Source organism: Octodon degus, unplaced genomic scaffold, assembly GCF_000260255.1.
Source record: "Octodon degus isolate 3935 unplaced genomic scaffold, OctDeg1.0 scaffold00011, whole genome shotgun sequence".
In the NCBI taxonomy this organism is placed as follows: Eukaryota; Metazoa; Chordata; class Mammalia; order Rodentia; family Octodontidae; genus Octodon; species Octodon degus.
In genome coordinates, this window is record NW_004524587.1 from 8,063,227 (window position 1) to 8,084,845 (window position 21,619).

The following is a 21,619-nucleotide window of genomic DNA, read 5'->3' on the forward strand; positions in this document are numbered from 1 at the left end:
TGTGTGTGTGTGTGGCCAGCTCAGCCCACCAGGGGGCAGGACTGGCTGGCATGTGGTGCTGGGGGGGTTGAACTGTGGTCCCTGTGCTTTGCTTAGCTTAAGCTTGTTCTAAGTAGGTGCTTTAGACCACTGAGCCATCTCACCAGCCCGGATGGGTTGTTTTGGTGGTTAATTTGGCTTTTTTTTTTTGAGACAAGGTTTGGCTTTGTAATTCAGGCTGGTCTTGAACTCACTTGTAGCCAGGCTGGCTTTGAACTGTGGCAGTCTTTCTGCCTCAGCTTCCTAAGTGTTAGGGTTATAGGTATGTGCCACCACAATACTGCAAAACATGAGTTTTTAAATAGTTAACCTTTTCCAGGATCTGCTCACTCTAACTCTTGATCTTGATCTCACAAGGGTGGTAAATCTGACAGTTGTAAAGATTATTGTAAGTTATGAGTCAAGTTGGTAAAGTTGGTTTTCTTCTTTTACTGACTCTAGGTGTATCCAGATGGCATTCGACACATACGAGCAGATAAGCGAGTCAATGAGTGGAAGACCCCGGGGAAAAAAACAATTGTGAAGTGTGCAGTGAACCAGCGACAAGTGGTGATTGCTCTGACAGGAGGAGAGCTGGTGTATTTTGAAATGGATCCTGTACGTTACTTTATCAGTCACTGTGTGAAATAGTGTAGAATCTAGTTGTCTTCTCCACTTTTAGATTAATTTACAAGAAAGAGATTTGGAAATGAAAATGTCTAGAAGCTATCTGCCCCTTTCCAGAGGCTGAAAACGTAGTAGTTGATGGCTGGTTCTAATTAGAGTTGTGAAATCCCCTCTTGGCAGTGGAAAACTCAGTTATTCTGCACTTTATTTACACTTTTCTGACAAATATTTGGTATAGATTAATTTTGTGCCATCTGAGTCCCATTTCAGAAATTTTCCTTTATGTGGAAGGATGTAGAGTACACTAAGTTATGCTGTCAAGAAATCTCTGGTGTGGTTGTGGCTTGGACTGTTATATTTGAATTCTCTTTCATCCAGAATCACTCAAAATCTCATGAATAGATAAATAGTTCTACATATATCCCATTTTCCAAGAACTAGATTGGCTTAGAAAATTGAAAGCACATAGAGCTTGTTTGAAGGTCTCAAAGACATTATTTCAGGGGGCCTGGCCCTAGTAAGTGGCTGCTTCCACAAAGCTGTGAGCCTCAGGTTGCTGGAGTTAGAACCTCACACCTCTCCCGCTGGCCAGAAGTGCCCTGAAGGCATTTGAGGAACCAAAAAAAAAAAAAAAAGACATTATTTCGCTCACTAATAGCTTGTTAACTTAAGTCTTGAAGAGTTTTGTTCATAGATTATATAAGAGGAGTGAGAAGAGACTGGGAAAGAAAAAAAAAAATCTAGCAGTTTGTGTGCTATCCCTGAGCCCAGGGTTTTGGAGTGAAGTGGAGAATCTAGACCTCACTGTTTTCCTCCTATAGTCAGGACAGCTGAATGAGTACACGGAGCGGAAGGAGATGTCAGCAGATGTGGTGTGCATGAGTCTGGCCAATGTTCCTCCTGGAGAGCAGCGGTCTCGCTTCCTGGCTGTGGGGCTGGTGGACAACACTGTCAGAATCATCTCCTTGGACCCTTCAGTGAGTGAGACCCTTTTGCTTTAGAGGTCTTCTGACTGGAACTTGAGTGTCTAGACCTTGAGATTTATATCTACTGTTCCTCTGTCTCTTCGTCTTTTGGTCTTGTCTCTTTTTCTCTGCCTGTGTCTCATTTTGTGGTGCTGGGGTCAGACCCAGGTCTCCATGAAAGGCAAGTGCTTTGCCATTGAGCCACACTACTAGCCCTGTATCTGCTGTTAGCTCCTGGTTATCATAGTAACGTATCTCAGGACGCTTATGCTGCGATTTTAGGATGTTAATTTGAGATTACTAAACTTTTCATTGACATAAGCCTTGAATCATATATATATTTAAAAACCAGACTCTAAGGCTTTTGCATAAAAGGAATTTTACTTGCTTAGGGCATTAGATGATGTTCAGAAAAGAACCTTTTGTTTATTTACATTAACCATAATTTACTTAGAAAGAAGGAAAGCAAGATTGTCCTAACATTTATCTCTCTCTCTCTCTTTTTTTTTTTTACATTTATCTCTTGAGATATAGTTTAGTAACCCATCACCCTTTGAGAATTCCTGCATTTTCCTTGCCCATCAGAAAGTTCTTCCCTTTAATCCTAGCACGAGATTTCTGTTAGTATGTGTTTGGGGTTTTTTTTCTTCAAAATTGGTCATTTCCTGTGTTTTCTCCCCTTCAGGACTGTTTGCAACCTCTAAGCATGCAGGCCCTCCCAGCCCAGCCGGAGTCCTTGTGTATTGTGGAAATGGGTGGGACTGAGAAGCAGGATGAGCTGGGAGAGCGGGGCTCTATTGGTTTCCTGTACCTGAACATTGGGCTGCAGGTAAGAGATTCAGAGGCTCACATTTGTTGGTATCAGGCCTTCTGTCAGTTTCCCCATTCCTTTGCTGAGTACCGGTGTCTTTTGGGCCCATGGTTTTTGGTAGCTAATTTATAAAAGTGAGCAGTGATACTTTGGGTTCCACTTTTATCAACACTTCAAAACCTATGGGGCCTGGAAAAAAATGTATTTTCAGTCTCTCTCTCTCTCATGTATTTTCAGTCTCTCTTATGTATTTTCAGTCTCTCTCTCACTCACTCTCACTCTCACTCTCACTCCCCCCCTACAAATTTAAGGGCCTGGGATATGTAGCTCAGTAGTGTAAGTGCCTACCTGGGAAATGCAAGGTCCTAAGTTCAGTCCCTGGTACCAAAAATAAACAAAATCATCACATTTAATAAAAATGATCTGTGATTGTTCTGGGTCAGAATTAGATGGAGTTGTCAGGAGTTGCCAATAGTTGTATAGTATTCAGGTTTTTGAGAGGAATACCTCACAGTTCATAATTGGCTCTTTTAATGATAAAGGACCTGTGGGTGCTCCTTATTGTCAAAAGCAGCTGAACTCTTCAGCCTACGAAAAGCAGAAAGGTAAGGACAAGAGTATCATTGTTACTGATCATATACTTTTTGTTTTCCTTAATGATAATTTACACAAGGTAGCCAAGTACTTAGATTTTTTATTTTACTTACTCTTTTAGAACTTCTCAAAACACAGAAGTTAGAGCCTAATACAACAAATTGTGTTGCTAGTCAGAATTGAGATGGGTTGTTTGGTTTCAGGGATCAAACACCAGACTTCAAAAACTTAGCACAAAAAAATAAATAAAAAAGTATTTCAAGCTATTGCAATTAACTTTATCTTGATTACATATGGAAATAATTTTTTCTCTTTCCTGGAGTATGTGGAAAAGCAAAATATCTAAGGATTTCATAATGTTCCTTTAACAAAAATTTGCTTAGGCACTAATACTATCACACCCATCAAAATTTAGTAGTAATTCCTAAACACCGTCTGCTACTTTGTCCATCTTAGTTTTCCCTTCTAAAAATGTTTTTATAGGCAGATTTACTGAAGATCTCAATAAAGTAGTCCATATTTGCATTTGCTTCATGTGTCTTTATGTCTCTTAAACCTACCTAACCCCATTATTAAATTTTTTTTTTAGGGACTGTGTTGCGTTCAGTAGAATTTCTCACCTTCTAGTCTTGGCAGAATCATTCCTTGTGTGTGCTCTGTTTCTGTAAACCAGAGGGTGAATCACATCACACTGGGGATTGAACCCCGGTCCCTGCGCCTGTCTTAAGCAGTTGCTTTAGTCCGTTGAGCTATTTGGCTGGCCCTGGTTTTGTTTTTAAGACAGGGTCTTGTTCTATAGTTTAGACTGACTGTGAGCTCACTGTGTAGCTGAGACTGGCCTTAAACTTCAGGCAGTCCTCCTGCCTCAGCCTCCTGAGTGCTGGCATTTACAGGCATGTGCTACCATACCTGGCTGTTCTTTTTTTAAAGTAGTGTTATGAATTAGTTGGGTTTCTGATTATTTGTTCTTCAAGCTAATGGCATCTTTTTGTTTGCATTGTGTTTTTCTTTAGATGTTAAATTGCCTTTTTAAAAAAAAATTTATTTATTTGTGTGTGTGTGTGTGTGTGTGTGTGTGTGGCCAGCTCAGCCCACCAGAGGGGCTGGGCTGACTGGCATGTGGTGCTGGGGGATTGAACCGTGGTCCCTGTGCTTTGCTTAGCTTGTTCTAGGCAGGTGCTTTAGACCACTGAGCCATCTCACCAGCCCAAATTCCCTTATTTTAGACAAATGTAAGTTGCGCTTTTGAAGTTTGGTCTTTTGTTCTATGACTTAATGTCTTTCCTTTCACAATAAGATGTACCACATACATCTGGAACATTCTTGCCCTATCCTTGAATCTGTTGTTCCTCTTTGGAACATTGTTCAGAGACCATAGTCAGTAGACTTGTTTTTTTTTTAAGCCATGGGTCTGTTTTTAAATTAATTAATTAATTTGTCTTTTTGAGACAGGTTTTTGTTATGCAGGTCAGACTGACCTTAAACTTACTTTGTAGCCTAGGCTGGTCTTGAACTTGCAGCAGTCCTTCTGCTGTTAAATTATAGGGAAGGGCTGGGCATGATGACATGCCTGTAATTCCAGCACTTGGGAGGTTGAGGCAGGAGAATTGTTGGAAATTCAAGACCAGCCTGAGCTGGCCTGGGTTTTATAGTGAGACCCTGTCCCAAAAAGACAGGGAAAAGTATGATACACAAGGTTAAAAAATTTGTAGGACATAATAGTAAGAAATAAATGTTTTTCATAGATTCTTAGTAACTGAATGTAGTGAGGGAGTAAATCAATAGCTGACTGTTAGGATTATTTTTAAAACCATGAGGTAAGGGCTGGCCAAATAGCTAAGTGGATTAAAGTGCCTGCAAGGAGGTGCAGGGGCCATGGGTTCGATCCCCAGGCCTGCCATGCTGGCCCTGCCCCCGGGGCATGCTGAGACAGCAGTTAAAACTGGGTAAGACAGGGGTGGTGGTGCTTGCCTGTAATCCCAGCTCTTGAGAGGCTGTAAACAGGTGGATCACTACTGAGTCTAGTAGAGAGACCCTGAACACCCTGTAGATCCTTCCCTAAAAAATACAAAAAAAACAAAAAACCATGAAGTCATTTCCTTCTGTCTCTAAAAGTTATCATGGGAGAGATTTCCTTACTGATAAGCTTCCATTACTGAATAAACTTCCCTCACTGAGTAGTCTTCACCCACTTTTTTCTTGGTTAGAACGGTGTGCTGCTGAGGACTGTCCTAGACCCTGTCACTGGAGACCTGTCTGATACCCGCACTAGATACCTGGGATCCCGTCCAGTGAAGCTTTTCCGAGTTCGGATGCAAGGCCAGGAGGCAGTAAGTAGTAGAAGGGGGCAAGTGGCACATTTAGATGTTGTTGACAATAGCTGAGAAAAATCCCTTTGTTGTGTAAGCTTTACTTTCATTAGTTTATTAGCTGTCTTAAGTTTTCTTCATGTGGGAAGTCCTCGAATCTACAATGTAGAGCTTCCTAACATGGGTTCAATGGCTCTGTGTCGTGATTTGGTTATAAAAAAAGAAAAGCTTGGATATTGGTCACTTCCTTTTTAGGCTAAAGAGGGATGGAAATAGTTGGAAGCCTCTCATCCAAGGCACCACTAAACTGAATAAACTCGCCATGTTTACTCCAGGCAAACAGCGGTGTCATGATTTACTACCTTATTGTGAAGAAGTTGAAAGCATTGCTCTTTTTTTTTTTTTTTTTTTTTAAAGGAGAAAAGGTTTAGGGCCAGGGAGATAGTTCAGTGGTGCAGCGCCTGGCAAGTGTGAGGTCCTGCGTTTGATTCCCAGTTAACCCCCCGCCCCCCAAAGAAGGATTTATTTCGGCTCATAGTTTGTAGAGGTTTCAGTGTGTGGTCACTGGCTCCAAAGCAGGGTGGTAATAGTCCATGACAAGGCAAAAAAAAAAATAGCTTGTCTTTTGTAATTAAGAATATTAGCATTGCTGGCTGCTCTGGTAGTTCTCCAGTGTTGCAGCTGTCCAGTCTTGAGGTGATGTTTCCTATTTTGCACAAGTGAAAACAAGTTTGGAGAGGTGGAGCCAGCCTAGGGCATGTGATTAGGAGCACATACTTATAAGTACACTGCCTTTTCTCTAGGCTACCTTGTCTTATGGTGGCCTTGTAAGTTTCTCAGTCTGTGGAGTATTCTGTGGACTGAAATTTTCAGTTAGGGCATTTGATGAGTGTATCGCATTTACACTTTTCCCAAGCTTATTGGATGTACTTGTCTCTCTCTAGGTATTGGCCATGTCTAGTCGCTCATGGTTGAGCTATTCTTACCAATCCCGTTTTCATCTCACCCCCCTGTCTTATGAGACCTTGGAGTTTGCATCTGGCTTTGCCTCTGAGCAGTGTCCAGAAGGCATTGTGGCCATCTCCACCAACACCCTGAGGTGAGTAAATCCTGTTTTTGGGACCCAGCCTTTCCGCCAAAGGCTCAGCCTGTGGTTCTGCCAGTGTTGGAAAAGGTTTTGGAGAGATATCAAAAAGCCAAGTCTCCACCATGAGAAGAGTATGTTGCAATTGAAGCTTCATTTGGCTCTGTTTAAGTAAGTGGGAGCCAAGTTTCGATGTTTAAAGTTTAGCTTCTGTTTAGAATTTCAGGGCCAACTTATCAGCATAGTCCAGTCTTGAGATTTAAGATTTTTATCTTCCAATGAAAGATCAGTGCCACTGAATTAATTTTAGGACAAGTGTTGGATTACTGATAACGTTTTCTTAGTCATACTATTGACAATATTTTTAAACCTGAGTATGTTATTTAGGCCTTCTGCAAATTGTTGGACCTAGCACTGACGATATTGACTCAAGTTTGAAGTTGTTCATGCCATGGCTATAACTGTTGATTGTTCACAATGAAACTCACAGCCTTATTAGCCATTGTTTATCTGGTGAATTTGTTGCTTCAAAAGAGTTTTCAGAACCTTTTTGCAGTTGTCTTCTCAGGCTCCCAACTTCTGACATCATTTCTAGATCCAAAATGAGTAACGTGTTAATTCCTCTGTCTCGTAGGATTTTGGCATTGGAAAAGCTAGGCGCTGTCTTCAATCAAGTAGCCTTTCCACTGCAGTACACACCCAGGAAATTTGTCATCCATCCTGAGAGTAACAACCTTATCATTATTGAGACAGACCACAATGCTTACACTGAGGCCACGAAAGCTCAGAGAAAACAACAGATGGCGGAGGTGATGAGTGACTTTCAGGGGTTTAGTTAAAAGGCATGAAGGTGGACTTGTGTAGAAAAGCCTAAACTGTCATAATCATTGATTTTTATTATCATTGATTTCAAGATCCAGGCATAGGAATGTAGTTTGGTGGTAGACCACTTGCAAAGCATGCACAGGGATCTGGGGTTCATTTCCAGAATGGTGGACATTGGGCCCCCAGGTTCTTTTCAGCTCCTTTAGGCAGAGTCCTTTCCGCAGGCCCCTGGTTTTAAAAGCTTGTGATTCAGGATTAAGGTACTGACTTTGGTAATCAGAATTTACTTCCTTCTCTGGAATATCCCTTGAGCTTCTGAATAGGTTGTATTAAGTGTTTCCTGGATTTGAGCCCAGAGCAGACAGGGTCCCCATAACACTATGACTTTCCAGGAGCCATTTCCAAGGAGGAACTAGAGTGCCAACACGGTTGAACTGAATCCAGCAAGGGAAATCAGATGGGCTAGGTTTTGAAAAATGGGATTTTCATTTTCACATTTCTCAGACCAGTAGTCCAGTATTTGGCATTGCTGATGCTAATGCATTTTGGTATTTTCTTCCCAAGTAGAAGTGGTGATACTTGGTTTTTCCATTAGTGATCTTCCTTCCGTGTCTTGCACTTCTCTCTTTAATTTTTACTTTAGGAGGTCCTGGTTTTAGAGGACTGAATTTCCTGCTTTACATACTGAGTAAGCCCCTACTTGTCATCTTCACACCTTTCAGCTGTTCCTTGTTCTGCCTTTTTTAATTTAGGAAATGGTGGAAGCAGCAGGGGAGGATGAACGGGAGCTGGCTGCGGAGATGGCAGCAGCATTCCTCAATGAAAATCTCCCTGAATCCATTTTTGGTGCTCCCAAAGCTGGCAACGGGCAGTGGGCGTCTGTGATCCGGGTGATGAATCCTATTCAGGGGAATACACTGGACCTTGTCCAGCTGGAACAGAATGAAGCAGCTTTTAGGTAAGGAGGCCAGGATAGTCCAGGGTTTGCTGGGCAAGACCCAGGGGTTCTTTGGCTTTTGACTGATACTTGGCTCTTGTTCTGTGCAGTGTGGCTGTGTGCAGGTTCTCTAATACTGGTGAAGACTGGTATGTGCTGGTGGGTGTGGCCAAGGACCTGATCCTGAACCCCCGATCTGTGGCAGGGGGCTTTGTCTATACCTACAAGCTTGTGAACAGTGGGGAAAAGCTAGAGTTTTTGCACAAGGTAAGAAGCAGGCATTGATTCCCTTGTATCTGTAATTCTATGAATTCTCTGACTTCTGCTGAACTTGAGGTTCAAGTCTTTTGGGAACCAACTCAGATTCTAATCCATTTCTTGGCAGCACATGGAAAGTGATGGGGCTTTCATTCTTTAGCAGTGCTCTAGTGCCTTACTGCCACAGGAAGCTTGGGTGCTCTCCACTGTAAGGAGGTAGATGCACGCTGGCTGCCTTCCTAAGCAGGTAGCATTTTGAGACCAAAATCCAGCAGTTTTGTTTTTTTTTTTTTTAAACATTTAGTTATCTTTTTTTTTCTAAATGTATTTAGTACAGGGTCTACAGGGTATGGCATGTGGTGCTGGGGGATTGAACCGTGGTCCCTGATGCTTTGCTAAGCTTGTTCTAAGTAGGTGCTTTAGACCACTGAGCCATCTCTCCAGACCATAAATCCAGCAGTTTTAAGAAGTAAAATTCTTTGGGAAGTGACTGTTTCATGGGAGCAGAGCTTCATTTTGGGAAGATCAGAGTATTTCTGGAGATGATGGTAATAGTTGCATAGCAGTGTGAGTATATTTAATGACACAACTGTATACTTTAAAATGGCCAAGGACATGGCTCGTTCATCCTAACTGTAAGGGTGGTGTCCTGTAGGAATTATTTCACTCACCATTCTTTGTGCTAAACCTATTTGTCCCTTATAACTACAGTGTCGCTTTTCATTAAGACGCTGTTACTTAGATGTTGAAGCTTATTATTATTTCATGGTGTTAGTTAAGTCTGGCATAGGCTCTAGCAGCATTTACTAGTTTTTCTTACTTGTGGCCTTGACCCTCTTGCTGGGTTAAAGGCCTTGTGGGACTTGTGTACTTGAATATGCTGTCTCACTGGGACTGTTGCATGGGTGGTTTACTTCTCTGAGCAAAAGAGTTGCTTGCTGTCTTGTGACAGGTGCCTGTAGAAGCAGGGGCTTCTGGGTCAGAGGAGGATTAGCATGTGTCTGTTTTGCAGGTAGTTATGTGACCTGTTTCTCTTCTCACAGACTCCAGTAGAAGAGGTTCCTGCTGCCATTGCTCCATTCCAGGGGAGAGTATTGATTGGAGTGGGGAAGCTTTTGAGAGTTTATGATCTGGGGAAGAAGAAATTACTCCGAAAGTGTGAGAATAAGGTAAATGTGCTGGTGGTGGGTCAGAGATTTAAGTAATAAAGTAGGAGTGGGAATTAGCAAGGTAGTGGGCACCAGTTCTTAAAAGTCATGATTTTGTTAGGACCGTGTTATATTCCCTCAATTCCAACCACAGAATTTGGCTTTGAGCCTTGCTTGCGAGGGTCAAGAGTAGATGACATTTCTTTCTTTTTCAGTACTGGGGATCAGACTGAGGAGCTTGTGCTTGTCAGGCAGGCACATAGGCTGCTGAGCTATATCCCTGGCCTTCCTAGCCTCTTTAAATAGTCTGCTTGCTTTTATAAAAAATGTAACTGAAAGTTGAGCATATATTTCTACTATATTTAAAAATAGCTCTTTTTTCCTACCTTCTGGGCATATGTTTATTTTTTGAGATAAGGCCTTACAGTGTAGTATAGGCAGGCCTTGCACTCAAGGTGATCCTTCTTGCTCAGCCTCCTGAATGCTGGGATTACCGGTGTGTACCACCACACCCAGCAAATTTATTGCTGTCTGGCATTCTTGGCTATGTGCTGTTCTGCAGATCCTGTTTGTTGTAGTCAGAGAAAGCTGTGGGTTCTAAGTTCCAGGATTCTACCCATTGCTGTCCTTATTTTTCCCCAGCACATTGCCAATTATATATCCGGGATCCAGACAATTGGGCACAGGGTAATTGTGTCTGATGTCCAAGAAAGTTTCATTTGGGTTCGCTACAAGCGTAATGAGAACCAGCTCATTATCTTTGCTGACGACACCTACCCCCGATGGGTCACTACAGCCAGTCTCCTCGACTATGACACTGTAGCTGGGGCAGACAAGTTTGGCAACATTTGTGTGGTGAGTTGATGTTTCTTTCTTTCTTTTCTTTTTTTATTTATTTTTTTGTGTGGAACCGGGGATTGAACTCAGGCCCTTGTGCTTGCCAGGGAAGTGCTTATTCCATTGAACCATCTCCCCAGCCCCTCTTTGGGGTTAGGTATACAAAAGCTGGCTCCATGTGTGCTGTTGGTAAAGCCAAGTAGCAGGGTGGTGATCTCTAATATGGGATGTTAGAATTAAGGGTATAAAATTCCATAATGATGGATTTAACTTGAGCAAATGGCTAATATTTGTTTTTACCTCTTGTTAGAACCTTGGCTTGTCTTTTTAAATCTAGCCTGATTTCTGTTTTACCTTCTTTGGTCTGTTTTTGCTCTTGGCTGTGCTGAACCTGTGCTTATGGCTTTATTTTCTTGTGTGTCTTGCCGCTCACAGCTCCCCAGAGCAGTTATAGGAGCCCTGGGCATCTGTGTAGATAGTGCCCCTGCTTGTTTGTAAAGACCTGGGGCAAATATTGCTTGGTGACCAGGTGAGCAGGATTGGAGATCGCTGATTTGTGTCACTTTTTTTTTGGGGGGGGGGTGGTACTGGTTATCAAATTTGGGACCTTGTGCTTGCCAGGCAGGCACTTATGCTGCTGAGCTATATCCCTGGCCCTAATTTGTGTCACTTTGCAGGTGAGGCTCCCACCTAACACCAATGATGAGGTGGATGAAGATCCCACAGGAAACAAAGCTCTGTGGGACCGGGGCTTGCTCAATGGGGCCTCACAGAAGGTAAGAGTGCAGAAAGCACACAAGGGGAAGACTTAAACAATATCACTGGAGGAGGTTTTTGGTGAATTATCCATAATGCACATGACTGTGCCGAGTGGTCGTTCCCCTCTTCTAGGAAATCTCTAGGTTGATAGTAAGAAGGCCTGTAATTGATGAATACTGGATTTCATAAGGTGCCTGTGTCATTATCTTATTTAGAACATTTTCTGAGAGATTCTGTTAATCAGTGTAAAAATTTTCTTTGGAGAGAGTAGTACTGACTTCAGAAAAGAAGGCAGTAGGTTCTCTGCCAGCACCAACCAGCTGTTCCCCCAGGTCCCAGCTTTGCTGTTTGGAGGCAGATGGTTATTTAGGAGAGTATCTCTGGACTTTGTAAAAATAGTTTTGTTTCAGAGAACAAGTGTAATAGCGTTTGTAGTTTTTCAGATGGTTTCTTATACATTAAGCTGCAAGTATAAAAAATAAAATAATATTACAGTTCAGTAACTTTGGGGTTTTAAAGTCAGTGAAATGTATCTGGAAGCACTTACTCTTGGGCACCAGAAGAGCTTCTGGGGGCATTCATGATCATCACTGTTCTTCCACATGCAGGCAGAAGTGATCATGAACTACCATGTTGGGGAGACAGTGCTGTCATTACAGAAGACCACGCTGATCCCTGGAGGCTCAGAGTCACTCGTCTATACCACCTTGTCAGGAGGAATCGGCATCCTTGTCCCATTCACATCCCACGAGGTGAGAGCCTCCACATCACTCCGGTCTTGGCCCCACTAAGGTGGTTTCTTGGTGCTGAATCCATCTGTGTGATCAAGTCAGTTTGTCCTTATAATTAGGAGTGTTCTAGAAATTTTATAAGGCCACTTAAGTCCCAAGGAGGTGGGGATTTTTTTCCCTCCAGAGAATAGTCATTCATTTTTTACTGCAGTAGTTTGGATGGAGGCACAGGGTTGGCTTTTTTAGACAAAGTCTCAGCCATGTAGTTCAGGCTGGCCTTGAAATTACCTGGCCTTTGTAGGTTACGTGTTGCAGACAAGGTCTTGCTAAATGATGTATGTTGATCTTGAACTTAATATAACCTAGGCTGCCATGAAACCTGTGACCCTCCTGCCTCATTCTCCTTAGTACTGGGATTATAGTACCATATCTATCTGGAAACTTTTTTTTTTTTCCCCCAGCTTCCCAAACACTGGAATTACAGACATGTACCACCACACCATCTCAATTTTGCCATTTTAGCACACCCCTAGGGTGGGGCTGGAAACCTTTTTTTTTTTTTAAATTTTAAAGAAAATAGAAAAATATGGGGGCTGCAGAGATGACTCAGAGGTCTAAGCGCCTGCCTAGGCAAGCACAAGGACCTGGGTTTGATCCCCGGTACCACATGCCTTGCCAGCCCCACCTCAGGCATGCAGAGACCAGCCATGGTGGCACACACCTATAATCCCAGTGCTGAGGAGGCTGAAACAGGAGGATCACTATGAGTCTGAGCTGCAGAGTGAGAACCTGTACCAAATACATAAAAAAATAGAAAAGTAGGGGGCCGGGGAGATGGCTCAGTGGAATAAGCTCTTCCCTGGCAAGTGCAAGGGCCTGAGTTCAATCCCCAGTTCCAAAAGAAAAGAAAAGTAATAGATAAGACATAGTTGGAAATGATAGTTTCAAAAAAAGATGATATTCAGCATTGGTTGTTTTATTGTACATTGTCATCTTCAGTATAGTTGCTCAGATTACAGATATAAGCATGTAAAATTGGACAAAGTATAGATTTTGAACATTGTAGAAAAAAAATAGAAATTAGTAGTATAGTCATCTTTGCTATCCTGTGTATATACATACATGATTTTCCCACTTTTTTCCTTTCTCTCAATTGCTTCTTTTGTGTGGTTGGAAACACTCCCCCCTCCCCCCCAACCGGGGATTGAACTCAGGCCCTTGTGCTTGCCAGGGAAATGTTCATTCCACTGAGCCATCTACCTGGCCCCCTAGAAACACTTTTTATAAGTAAGTCAGTGATGTATTCTTTGTTTCTTCCACCAGGACCATGACTTCTTCCAGCATGTAGAAATGCACCTGCGGTCTGAACATCCCCCTCTCTGTGGGCGGGACCACCTCAGCTTTCGCTCCTATTATTTTCCCGTTAAGGTAGGTTAGGGGAATCTGAGTGGAAAAGTCAGAGGAGTCTTGAGTGGAGGAGGGGTAGCAAGGCAGTGGATTGATGCAGGCAGTGATCACATGGCTAGTGATATTACAGGACCTCTCCCTATAGGGCAGATCAAAGAGAGAAAGCTGCCCAAGGTTTTAGCACTCTGAACTCTGGTTACTCAGTATCAGTTTAGAATATGTCCTTGACTCTATGGATGGGGTTTGGCAGCCTGGAGAGAGTAAAAACTACCCATAGCTGCCTGCTGCTTTTGTGTGTACTCTCTTCTTTGGCTGTTTAACCTTTGACTCCTCTGTGTCTTAGAATGTGATTGATGGAGACCTCTGTGAACAGTTCAACTCTATGGAGCCCAACAAGCAAAAGAATGTTTCTGAAGAACTGGACCGAACTCCACCTGAGGTGTCCAAGAAGCTTGAGGATATCCGGACTCGCTATGCCTTCTGAGCCCTGTATTTCTGTGGGGCTCACAAGAGACTGTTTGTTGCATTCCCTCTCCCCACCCCAACCAGGTTTCTGCCCTGTGGCAAGACAAAGATGACTGGGTAGTTAAGACTGCAGTATCAGTGCTGATAGCTCTTTCCCCTATCTCTTCCCTTGGAATGACTGACTGAATGAATGGTTCCTCAGGATGGACACTGAGATTCACTGTCTTCTCCCTGCCTGATACATGAGACACCACCCCAGGCTCCAGTATGGAGCATGATTCCTATTCCTGAAGCTGTCCTGCATTGATATTTCTTGTCTACTTTTGTACACGCCCTTAATTTTTAACTGATTTTCCTGTAAATACAGTTTTGTACAATGTTAATTTTGCAGGAGGGAGACAAGCTAAGGTGAGACCAGGCTGGATGCAGTAAGGTTCCTGAGTTTTGCTCTGGAACTTACATAGAAATACAAACCTGGTTTGCAAGGTGGCTGGTATCTGTTGTATCTTTTTTTGGATATGAGAATTCAGATTACAGATATAAGCCTGATTTGGAGCAAGAAGACCTGAACTTTATTCCTTCCTTTTAGGTACCTATTTGGACTTCTGGCACCCTATGGCTCCATGGTGGTGGTTGGCTTTGGCTTGTCCTGGTAACTTGCTGTGCAGACAAACCTTTAGCTCAGTAACCATGCAGACATTTATGAGAGGTGGCTCGTATTTCTCCCTCCAACTCAGCACCCTTTCACTCTGAGGTGTTGGAATGATTGGTTTAGGATGATTCCCAGCAGAGCAGTCATTTAATGATGTTCCCTTTGCTTCCATGCCTCCTTGCCTTGTGACTACTTGAACAGGTCAGTAAATACAGACACTGGTACTGTCCTGCCCATGGGAGCAGTGAGTGTATGTAGGCCCTGTTGAGAGGCAGTGGGTGACTTAAGTTGGGCTTGTATATGCAGCATGCATCTTAGCCTAGTTTCAGAGGGCCTTGGGAGTGGGTGTAAGGGAGTACTGAACCCGTTGGCCGGAAGTGACCACTTTCAGAAATGTTTCAGCCCACGCCTAGAAATTCCTCCTGCCTAGCGTGGGAATCTAGTCTTTTCAGCAGTCTTTCAGTGCATTGACCCTGAAGAAATCTGAGCTCACTGTTCTCAGTGTGGCACAGAGTAAGACGTTTGTTTTGTCTGCCTCTGCTCAGCCACCTAAATGGGCAGATTCTCCAGCTGGCACTTCGTGGGAATCAGGAACAGTATATGTGTTGCTGAAGCAAGCACTGGAAATCAGAAACAGAAGTAATTAAGATACAACCTCTGAGCAGCTCAAGTCCAGCACAGAGGTTTCTCTACTTAACTGAAACTAAGTAGCTCTTTAATCATGATTTGGTTTTAGAGTAGTCATTAGAAACCTAGGTTTGGCCAGGAATTGAGTTCCTAAATAACATGCTTTTTTCTCTTTTTTTTTTTTTTTTTTTTTTTTCTTCCTCTTCCTTAGCTCATGGATTTGCATAGATACACAGTACTTCTGAATCCCTTTTGGGAAGTCTAGTTTCAGAACTCATTTTCCCATATAACCCTAAGTCTGTTCTGCCAAATTGATACTGATGTGCTGTTTGAGGCGCTTAGCAGGAATGATTGAACAGTGGCTCCTTATCCCTAGCTGCCTACATGACTCAGTCTTTTTTTTTTTTTTTTTTTTTTCAGAACCGGGGATTGAACTCAGACCCTTGTGCTTGCCAGGCGAGCACTTATTCTACTGAGCTATCTCCCCAGCCCCATGACTCAGTCTTGACAGGAAGTTTATGGAGCCAAAGTGTGGCAACACAACACCTATAATCCCAGTACTTGGGAGGTTGAGGCTGCCAGCACCAGAAATGAGGCTTGAGTAGACTGAGTGGAATAATCTTTTTCGTGGCAGCTGCCTCATGACCTGCAAAAGGTGTTTTAATGAAGAATGGGCCTGGATTATAGGCCCTATCTGTAGTTGGTGAGAGGACCTGATAGATTGGAAGACCAGGTAAATCCTGTCTCCAGCCCTACATTCTTACCAGGCTGCTCAGGACCTGAAAAGGAGGAGGATCTTGCAGCCCCAAGGCCGCTCAGCTTTGCTCCCACTCTGCTCCTCTGTTCAGCCCCTGTGACTTGGATCTAAGAGAGGACCTCAAAGTTTTCAGCTGTCTCAGCTTTGCCTTGACCTCAGGAGCAGAGGTTCTGCAGATGTTCTTTCCTTTGGAAGATCTCTTGCCAAGAACAGCATTCCTTGAGGGGAAGGGGTTCAAGTTGAACTGTGGCTGGAATGTTGCTTTTCTTGGTTTGTGTGGATGCATTCTGGCAGGACAGCTGCTAGGGCTGGGAAAGGCGCTCAGCGCGTGGTGTCTCACAGGGAGAGTGCTGGACTCCAGGATGCTGCTGCTCATAACCACAGCCAGAAATGCTGAGGCATCTTCTGTTGGGATCAGTCTGGCTTTTGAGTTCCTTTCAGTCCCTAAATTCTGCTTTCTGTTTGAAGTGGAAGTGTTTGCATGAGTCACTCGTCATTTGTAATGAAATATTTTGTGTGCATATTTTAAACTTATTGTATCCTTAAAATTTCTAAGAGTTGGCTATATCCACAGTTTAGAAGAAATACCTCTTGCAGAAATCAAGACTTGTTCAAAAGTAATGTAGGAGGAACAGATGGCTCTCTGGTAGGAACACGCTAAACACTTTGGCTGTGGGTGCTTTATGTGTGGGGACCTGTGAGTCCAGCATGGAGGACTCATGACATTTGAGTGAACTGAAATCAGGTATGGATGACACAGCATCTGAAACATCTCCATCACTGGTCTGAACCAGTGCAAGCAGGAGCTGTTTCTTGAGAGGCTTGGAATATCCACCGGGAGTCTTGCCAGTGCTGGAAGAGCATGTTTACGGAGTACACCTTCTTGTCTCTCAGATCTGTTCTCAGAGGTCAGAGACTAACCAGACAGTCACTGTCCCTCTGAGCAGGTGAGGGAGCAGTGTCTGCCAGAGGACACAGCAACAAGTTTCAGGAGAGCTGAAGGGCCATATCTGATTAACTCAAGAGCAAACAGGCATGGCTCCAGACTTAGAGAAAATCAGAAGATCCTGGGTCTTTAAAATAAAGGGTATGGGAGGTGTTAGGTCAGGGACTGGTAGGAAACAGCTGAGGTTCTCTCTGCAGCTGGGTGAGAACTGTCAAGACACCTGGTCCCTGCTCAGAAGTTTCAGTGTGCCAGGTGTGATGCACACTTAACATTCCCAGCACTCGGGAGGCTGAGGCAGGAGCAGAGTGAATTCAAGGCTATTCCTGGGCTGTGTAGCTCGAGGCTAGCCTGGCCTCAAAACTGCAGAACAATTTCATGATGCAGACTTCTGAGGATTTTTCAGTGACTCAGTGATCAGACATGAAAATCACAAGTTGTATTGGAGGGGGAGGGAACACTGCTGTTAAAAGTGAAACAATCACGTGTTTTCAAAGAAAACCAAGTTTGGAAATTTCTGGTTTTGGGAAGGTTTGGGAGAGCCCAGCTGCAAGTAGCTGGAAGGCAGTCTTTAGTACCACCATACCCTAGCCCACCCACATCTAGCTGCTTCATCCATGCCTTGAGTCTCAGTGCCTAGCCTCTGCGTACCTGCCAGAGCCTGGTCCTCACACTTCAGTCCAGATCCACCCAGCATAACACCCTTTACTCTGACTACAAACATGAATAAGAGTTGCTTTTGATGAGGTCTGGGGATTCTCTCAAGCCGTTTTGGGGTGTGTGTATATGTGAGCTAGTATGTTTAACAGTCTTGAGAAAAGTTTTGATAATACCGTGAGTTACCAGCATCCGTAGCTGTTAGGGTGCCAAGGACACTTGTTGATGCTATAACTGAAGGAAGGTGCTTAGGCAAAAGCCACACTCCCTCTGTCAAGCAGTGGATGTCCACCTCTGTTTGAATTGAGTTTCCTGTGTAAAATACAGAAAGTAAGGATGATCTGGGGCATGATAATGGGAGATCGCTGAGTGCCAGGGTGGGAGGCTCCAAAGGGGCATGGTCCTGGGATACTAAGCCACCTCTGTCCAGAGCCACTGCCCTGTGGGGTGCTTTGAAAGGCATCCCAAGCCAGGAGGCATAGGAGCCGCGGTGGTGTTTGACCCAGCTTCCGCGAAGTTCCGGGCTGGTCCGCAGCTCTTCTTCCCCCCCCCCCCCCCCGCGCCCTCCCACAAGCTGCTTGAGTTGGCCTTTGCAGAGCTCGGGCTGCCCGGAGGATGTGGTCCAAAGGCCCCTGCTGGGCACATTCCAGTGGGGGCGGACTCCTGTTGTAAGTTCAAAGAATCTGTTTTGTCCATCTAAGAGCATTTCTTACCAAGAAGTGAAAACCAACTTAACATTGACATTTAGAATGTCCAGGTGCAGACCAGCATTCCTGCACAAGGTAATGTGGACCCTGGATGGAGGGTTCTGGGCTCATATTCAGAGAAGTACTTGAGTAGTTGGAACACAGTGCACGCCAGTAAGCCCAACACTAGGGAGGCTGAGACAGGAGGATCAACTGAGTCCAAATTGCTTAGCAAGACCCTGCTCCAAATAAGAGTGATTTATAAAAAGATTTTAGGGCTAGGGAGATGGTTCAGTAGAATAAGTGCTTGCCTGGCAAGTGCAAGGGCCTGAGTTCAATCCCTGGTTCCACCAAAAAAAAAAACCAACCACCCTAAAACATGGTGCCATGCTTGTGGGTGCTGCAGAACCCAGTTACTGTAACCCTGTAAGGTGTGTGTGTCTTGGGGCACCTAGGAGTTCCCACAGGGCTGTCTGAGGCTTGGGGTTAGACCTCAGTAACCAATTGTGGTATCTTGATAAGATATATCACAAGCCTGTAGAATGGTAGGGTTATTTCTCTGTCCTCAGCTGTGATGGGAGATAGTAGGAAAAGGCCTTGTTCACCTAGTAGTCCTGTATGCACTCCCCATCATTGCATCAGCCATCTACAGCTCTGTGATAAGGGCTTTTGTCAGGGGCCTATCTCCTGGGGATGGGCCAGGCAGGGCTTCAGAGCAGCACTTACAGCCCGCCTGGAAGCCAGGGCTTGTTTTGCAGGGACCCCTACCACGCCCAGCTGCATTGGATCTGTCTGCTGGCTGCTCTCGGGTTTGATCCTTTCTACTCTGAGGAGGCTGGGGCCACGTGGCCTCGCCCCGCCCTTGCTGGCTCTAGTTCAAGTCTGGTCCGAGCTGTGGTGGCTTGCACTCCAGCTGTCCTCAGATAGGAAGCCTGCATCGTGGGCTGGGGCAGCCACAGCCTCTCTTGCCTGGCACCTACTGGCCGCAGTCCTGGGCTTGTGCTTCAGCCCCAAAGCCTCTTTAAGCCCACCAGCAAGCCTTAGGAGACTGCATCCCGGCCTGTGAACAGGTGAGCATGGGGTTTTCTCTCACATAGAACTTTCCCTCAGGCCAGCCGACTAGCTTCCCTTCACCAGTGGAGCTGTCACAGAAAGAGGGGGCTTGAGTTAGACTTGACAGAGAACAGACACAGCCAGAAAGCTCAGAAGTATGTCTCAGGAATGGTGTGAATTATCTGCTCTTGGTTTCACTTTCTAACTTCTGTTTTTACAGCCTTTGCTCACCCTGCACAACTTAGTATAAGACCTTGTCTCAAACAAAATAGATGAATGAATAACAGCTGGAGTTTTAACTCTGTGAAGGTCTCTGGGTTCAATCCCCAGTACTCTATTACCACCAAAAACAAGTTTTAAAAATGATCATTAAATTCTTTAAAGAAAGGGGGAACTGGGTGTGGTGGTACATGCCTCTGATTCTAGCACTCAGGAGGCTGAGGTAGGCTGATTCAGAGCTGTGAGTTTGAAGCCAGCCTGGGGTACATAGTGAGACCCTGTTTAAAAAAATAATAAAAGGAAGGGAAAATAGCACAGGTAAGCCTTCCTTGCTCATACAGTATTTTTGAGATCAAAATAAAATGAAGTGTTTTGCTTTTATACTTTTGTTTTAAATTTACATAAGCCAAAGCTGACTGTAAGTCACGTTTGAGGTCCACCTGGTATTCACCATGCTATCAAACCCACCCCAGGATGCCCTTGTCGTTTGATTTTGAAGTTAGATTGTTTCCAGGTGTTTTTGCAATTAATTTCTATGGGCAACTCTGTGAAAGCAACTTTTTTTTTTTTTTTTTGTCTTTTTAGTTATGCTGAGTTTCCTCTTCTCCCTGGAGTGTTTTTCTCATCCAGAATAAATAGTTGGAGCAAAGGGCAGTAATGTTTTTTGTAGCTACTCTCTTGTTACATATGGGCTCAGCTCCCTAGTAAGAATTACAGAACTAATTTACTAAGTCCTGGGACCATGGTGGCATGATGGGGTGGGTGAGAGATGGGGTGTATTCTTTTGGAGTCTCAGGAAGTGGGGAGAGGCAGTGTAGCATAGTGGTTAGCTTGCATACAGCAGCTGTCTGACTTTGAACTCTCAGCAACATTCTACACCCCAATTGGTTTATGGGTAAAGAATAGAAAAACACCTCCAGGATGTTGGAAGGAGGAGATAGTGTGCAAGTGGGTCTAGGTCTGTTGCTTAACAAAGCTTGTAAAGTGGCCAGGGAAAGCCCCAGGCTGGGAAGAGTTCCTGAGGGTGATGGACTGGGGCTTTCCCAGGCCACTGGAAAAGCTGAGCAGAATGAGAAGAGTCAGGGGCATCTTCTCTGCCAGCCTTGGGTACTTAGCGTGAAAACCTTCATCACTTGCTAGCTGACCTGTCTGATTAGGTGCCTCCCTGGCTTGAGGCCGGAGGACCCCAGGCTCCCAGCAGGTGCCTGCCATCAGATGGGGCTGCCACATTTCTCATCTTTCAGGCACCTCACCTTCCTCAGCATGGATGTAACAGATCTCTGATGGCATGAGAATTCCCAGAAAGTCCATGGGTGGCCTTTCATTCCCCACCATGCTGCCCCTGCTCTGGGTGCCACACACATAGGCAGAGCAAGACGTGTTCAGTGGGGCTGGAATCCAACCCCGCCTGAGCCCTTCCCAGCTGTGCGTGTTGCTGACGCTCTGTGAGCCTCCATTTCTTCATCTGTGGAAGGGACCTGTAAATGCCTGTGCCATAGGATTGCGTGACACAATACAGGTACACATCTGGCACTTAAGGGCTGCTTCTGTGAGAGACTGTGGCTTTGGGAGGACAGAATAAAGACGAGAAGAGTCACATCAATTTTTCTCTATCAAATTTTATTGGTACATTTTAGATTTACATAGTGATCACATTCATCACAGAGCCATTTTTCTTGGTCAAAAATATTTATCAGAGGGCTGCCCAAATAGCTCAGTGGATTAAAGTGCCTGCAAGCAGGCGCAGGGGCTGGGGTTCAATCCTCCCCACCTGCACTGAGGTGGCATTTGAGACTGGGTGTGGTGGTGCGCACCTGTAATCCTAGCTCTTAGGAGGCTGTGAACAGGTGGATCACTACGAGTCTGATCTAGTAGTGAGATCCTGAACATCCTGTAGACCCTTCCCTAAAATACAAAAACAAGCAAAAAATAAATATTAGACTGGATGGCCATGTTGCTGGGAGCGAGGGAGAGCTATAGAAGACAGCCCCCCTGCTCTTGAAATAAGCATGCACCTCATACTGAGAAAAGGGGATGACCTCATTTGTGGGGCATTCAGGAAATAGTTCCCTGATGGGGAAAGGTGAGGAGCTCCAGAGGGCTGCAGACCGGGAGAAGGGACCGGGATGTGGGATGAAAGGAGAGAGATCAGTGAGCACCGGACCGCGAAGAGCCTTTAGGGTCAAGTGGGAGCTGGGACTTGGTCTCAGTGATGTTTAAGTAGGCTTTAGATCCTGTGCTGGCAACTTC

The 21,619-nt window shown here is 44.5% G+C and overlaps 2 protein-coding genes across 5 annotated transcripts in view; both read left to right on the plus strand.

Moving 5' to 3' along the window:
* Positions 1–14,264, plus strand: part of Sf3b3 (splicing factor 3b subunit 3) — a 47,198-nt gene extending 32,934 nt beyond the window's left edge. Inside the window, exons 13-26 of the mRNA XM_004625795.3 lie at positions 481–636; positions 1,467–1,622; positions 2,296–2,439; positions 5,223–5,345; positions 6,269–6,423; positions 7,043–7,217; positions 7,986–8,191; positions 8,281–8,437; positions 9,472–9,597; positions 10,219–10,431; positions 11,091–11,189; positions 11,781–11,924; positions 13,227–13,331; positions 13,654–14,264. Coding sequence (XP_004625852.1) covers positions 481–636; positions 1,467–1,622; positions 2,296–2,439; positions 5,223–5,345; positions 6,269–6,423; positions 7,043–7,217; positions 7,986–8,191; positions 8,281–8,437; positions 9,472–9,597; positions 10,219–10,431; positions 11,091–11,189; positions 11,781–11,924; positions 13,227–13,331; positions 13,654–13,794 — 2,100 coding nt within the window. The 3' untranslated portion in view covers positions 13,795–14,264. The remainder of the gene's footprint in view (positions 1–480; positions 637–1,466; positions 1,623–2,295; positions 2,440–5,222; positions 5,346–6,268; positions 6,424–7,042; positions 7,218–7,985; positions 8,192–8,280; positions 8,438–9,471; positions 9,598–10,218; positions 10,432–11,090; positions 11,190–11,780; positions 11,925–13,226; positions 13,332–13,653) is intronic.
* A 95-nt stretch (positions 14,265–14,359) lies between these two features.
* Positions 14,360–21,619, plus strand: part of Il34 (interleukin 34) — an 83,256-nt gene continuing 75,996 nt past the window's right edge. For all 4 annotated transcript variants that reach the window (XM_023709163.1, XM_023709164.1, XM_004626002.2 and 1 more), the window contains exon 1: positions 14,360–19,167. The gene's annotated coding sequence lies outside the window, so the exon portion shown is untranslated. The remainder of the gene's footprint in view (positions 19,168–21,619) is intronic.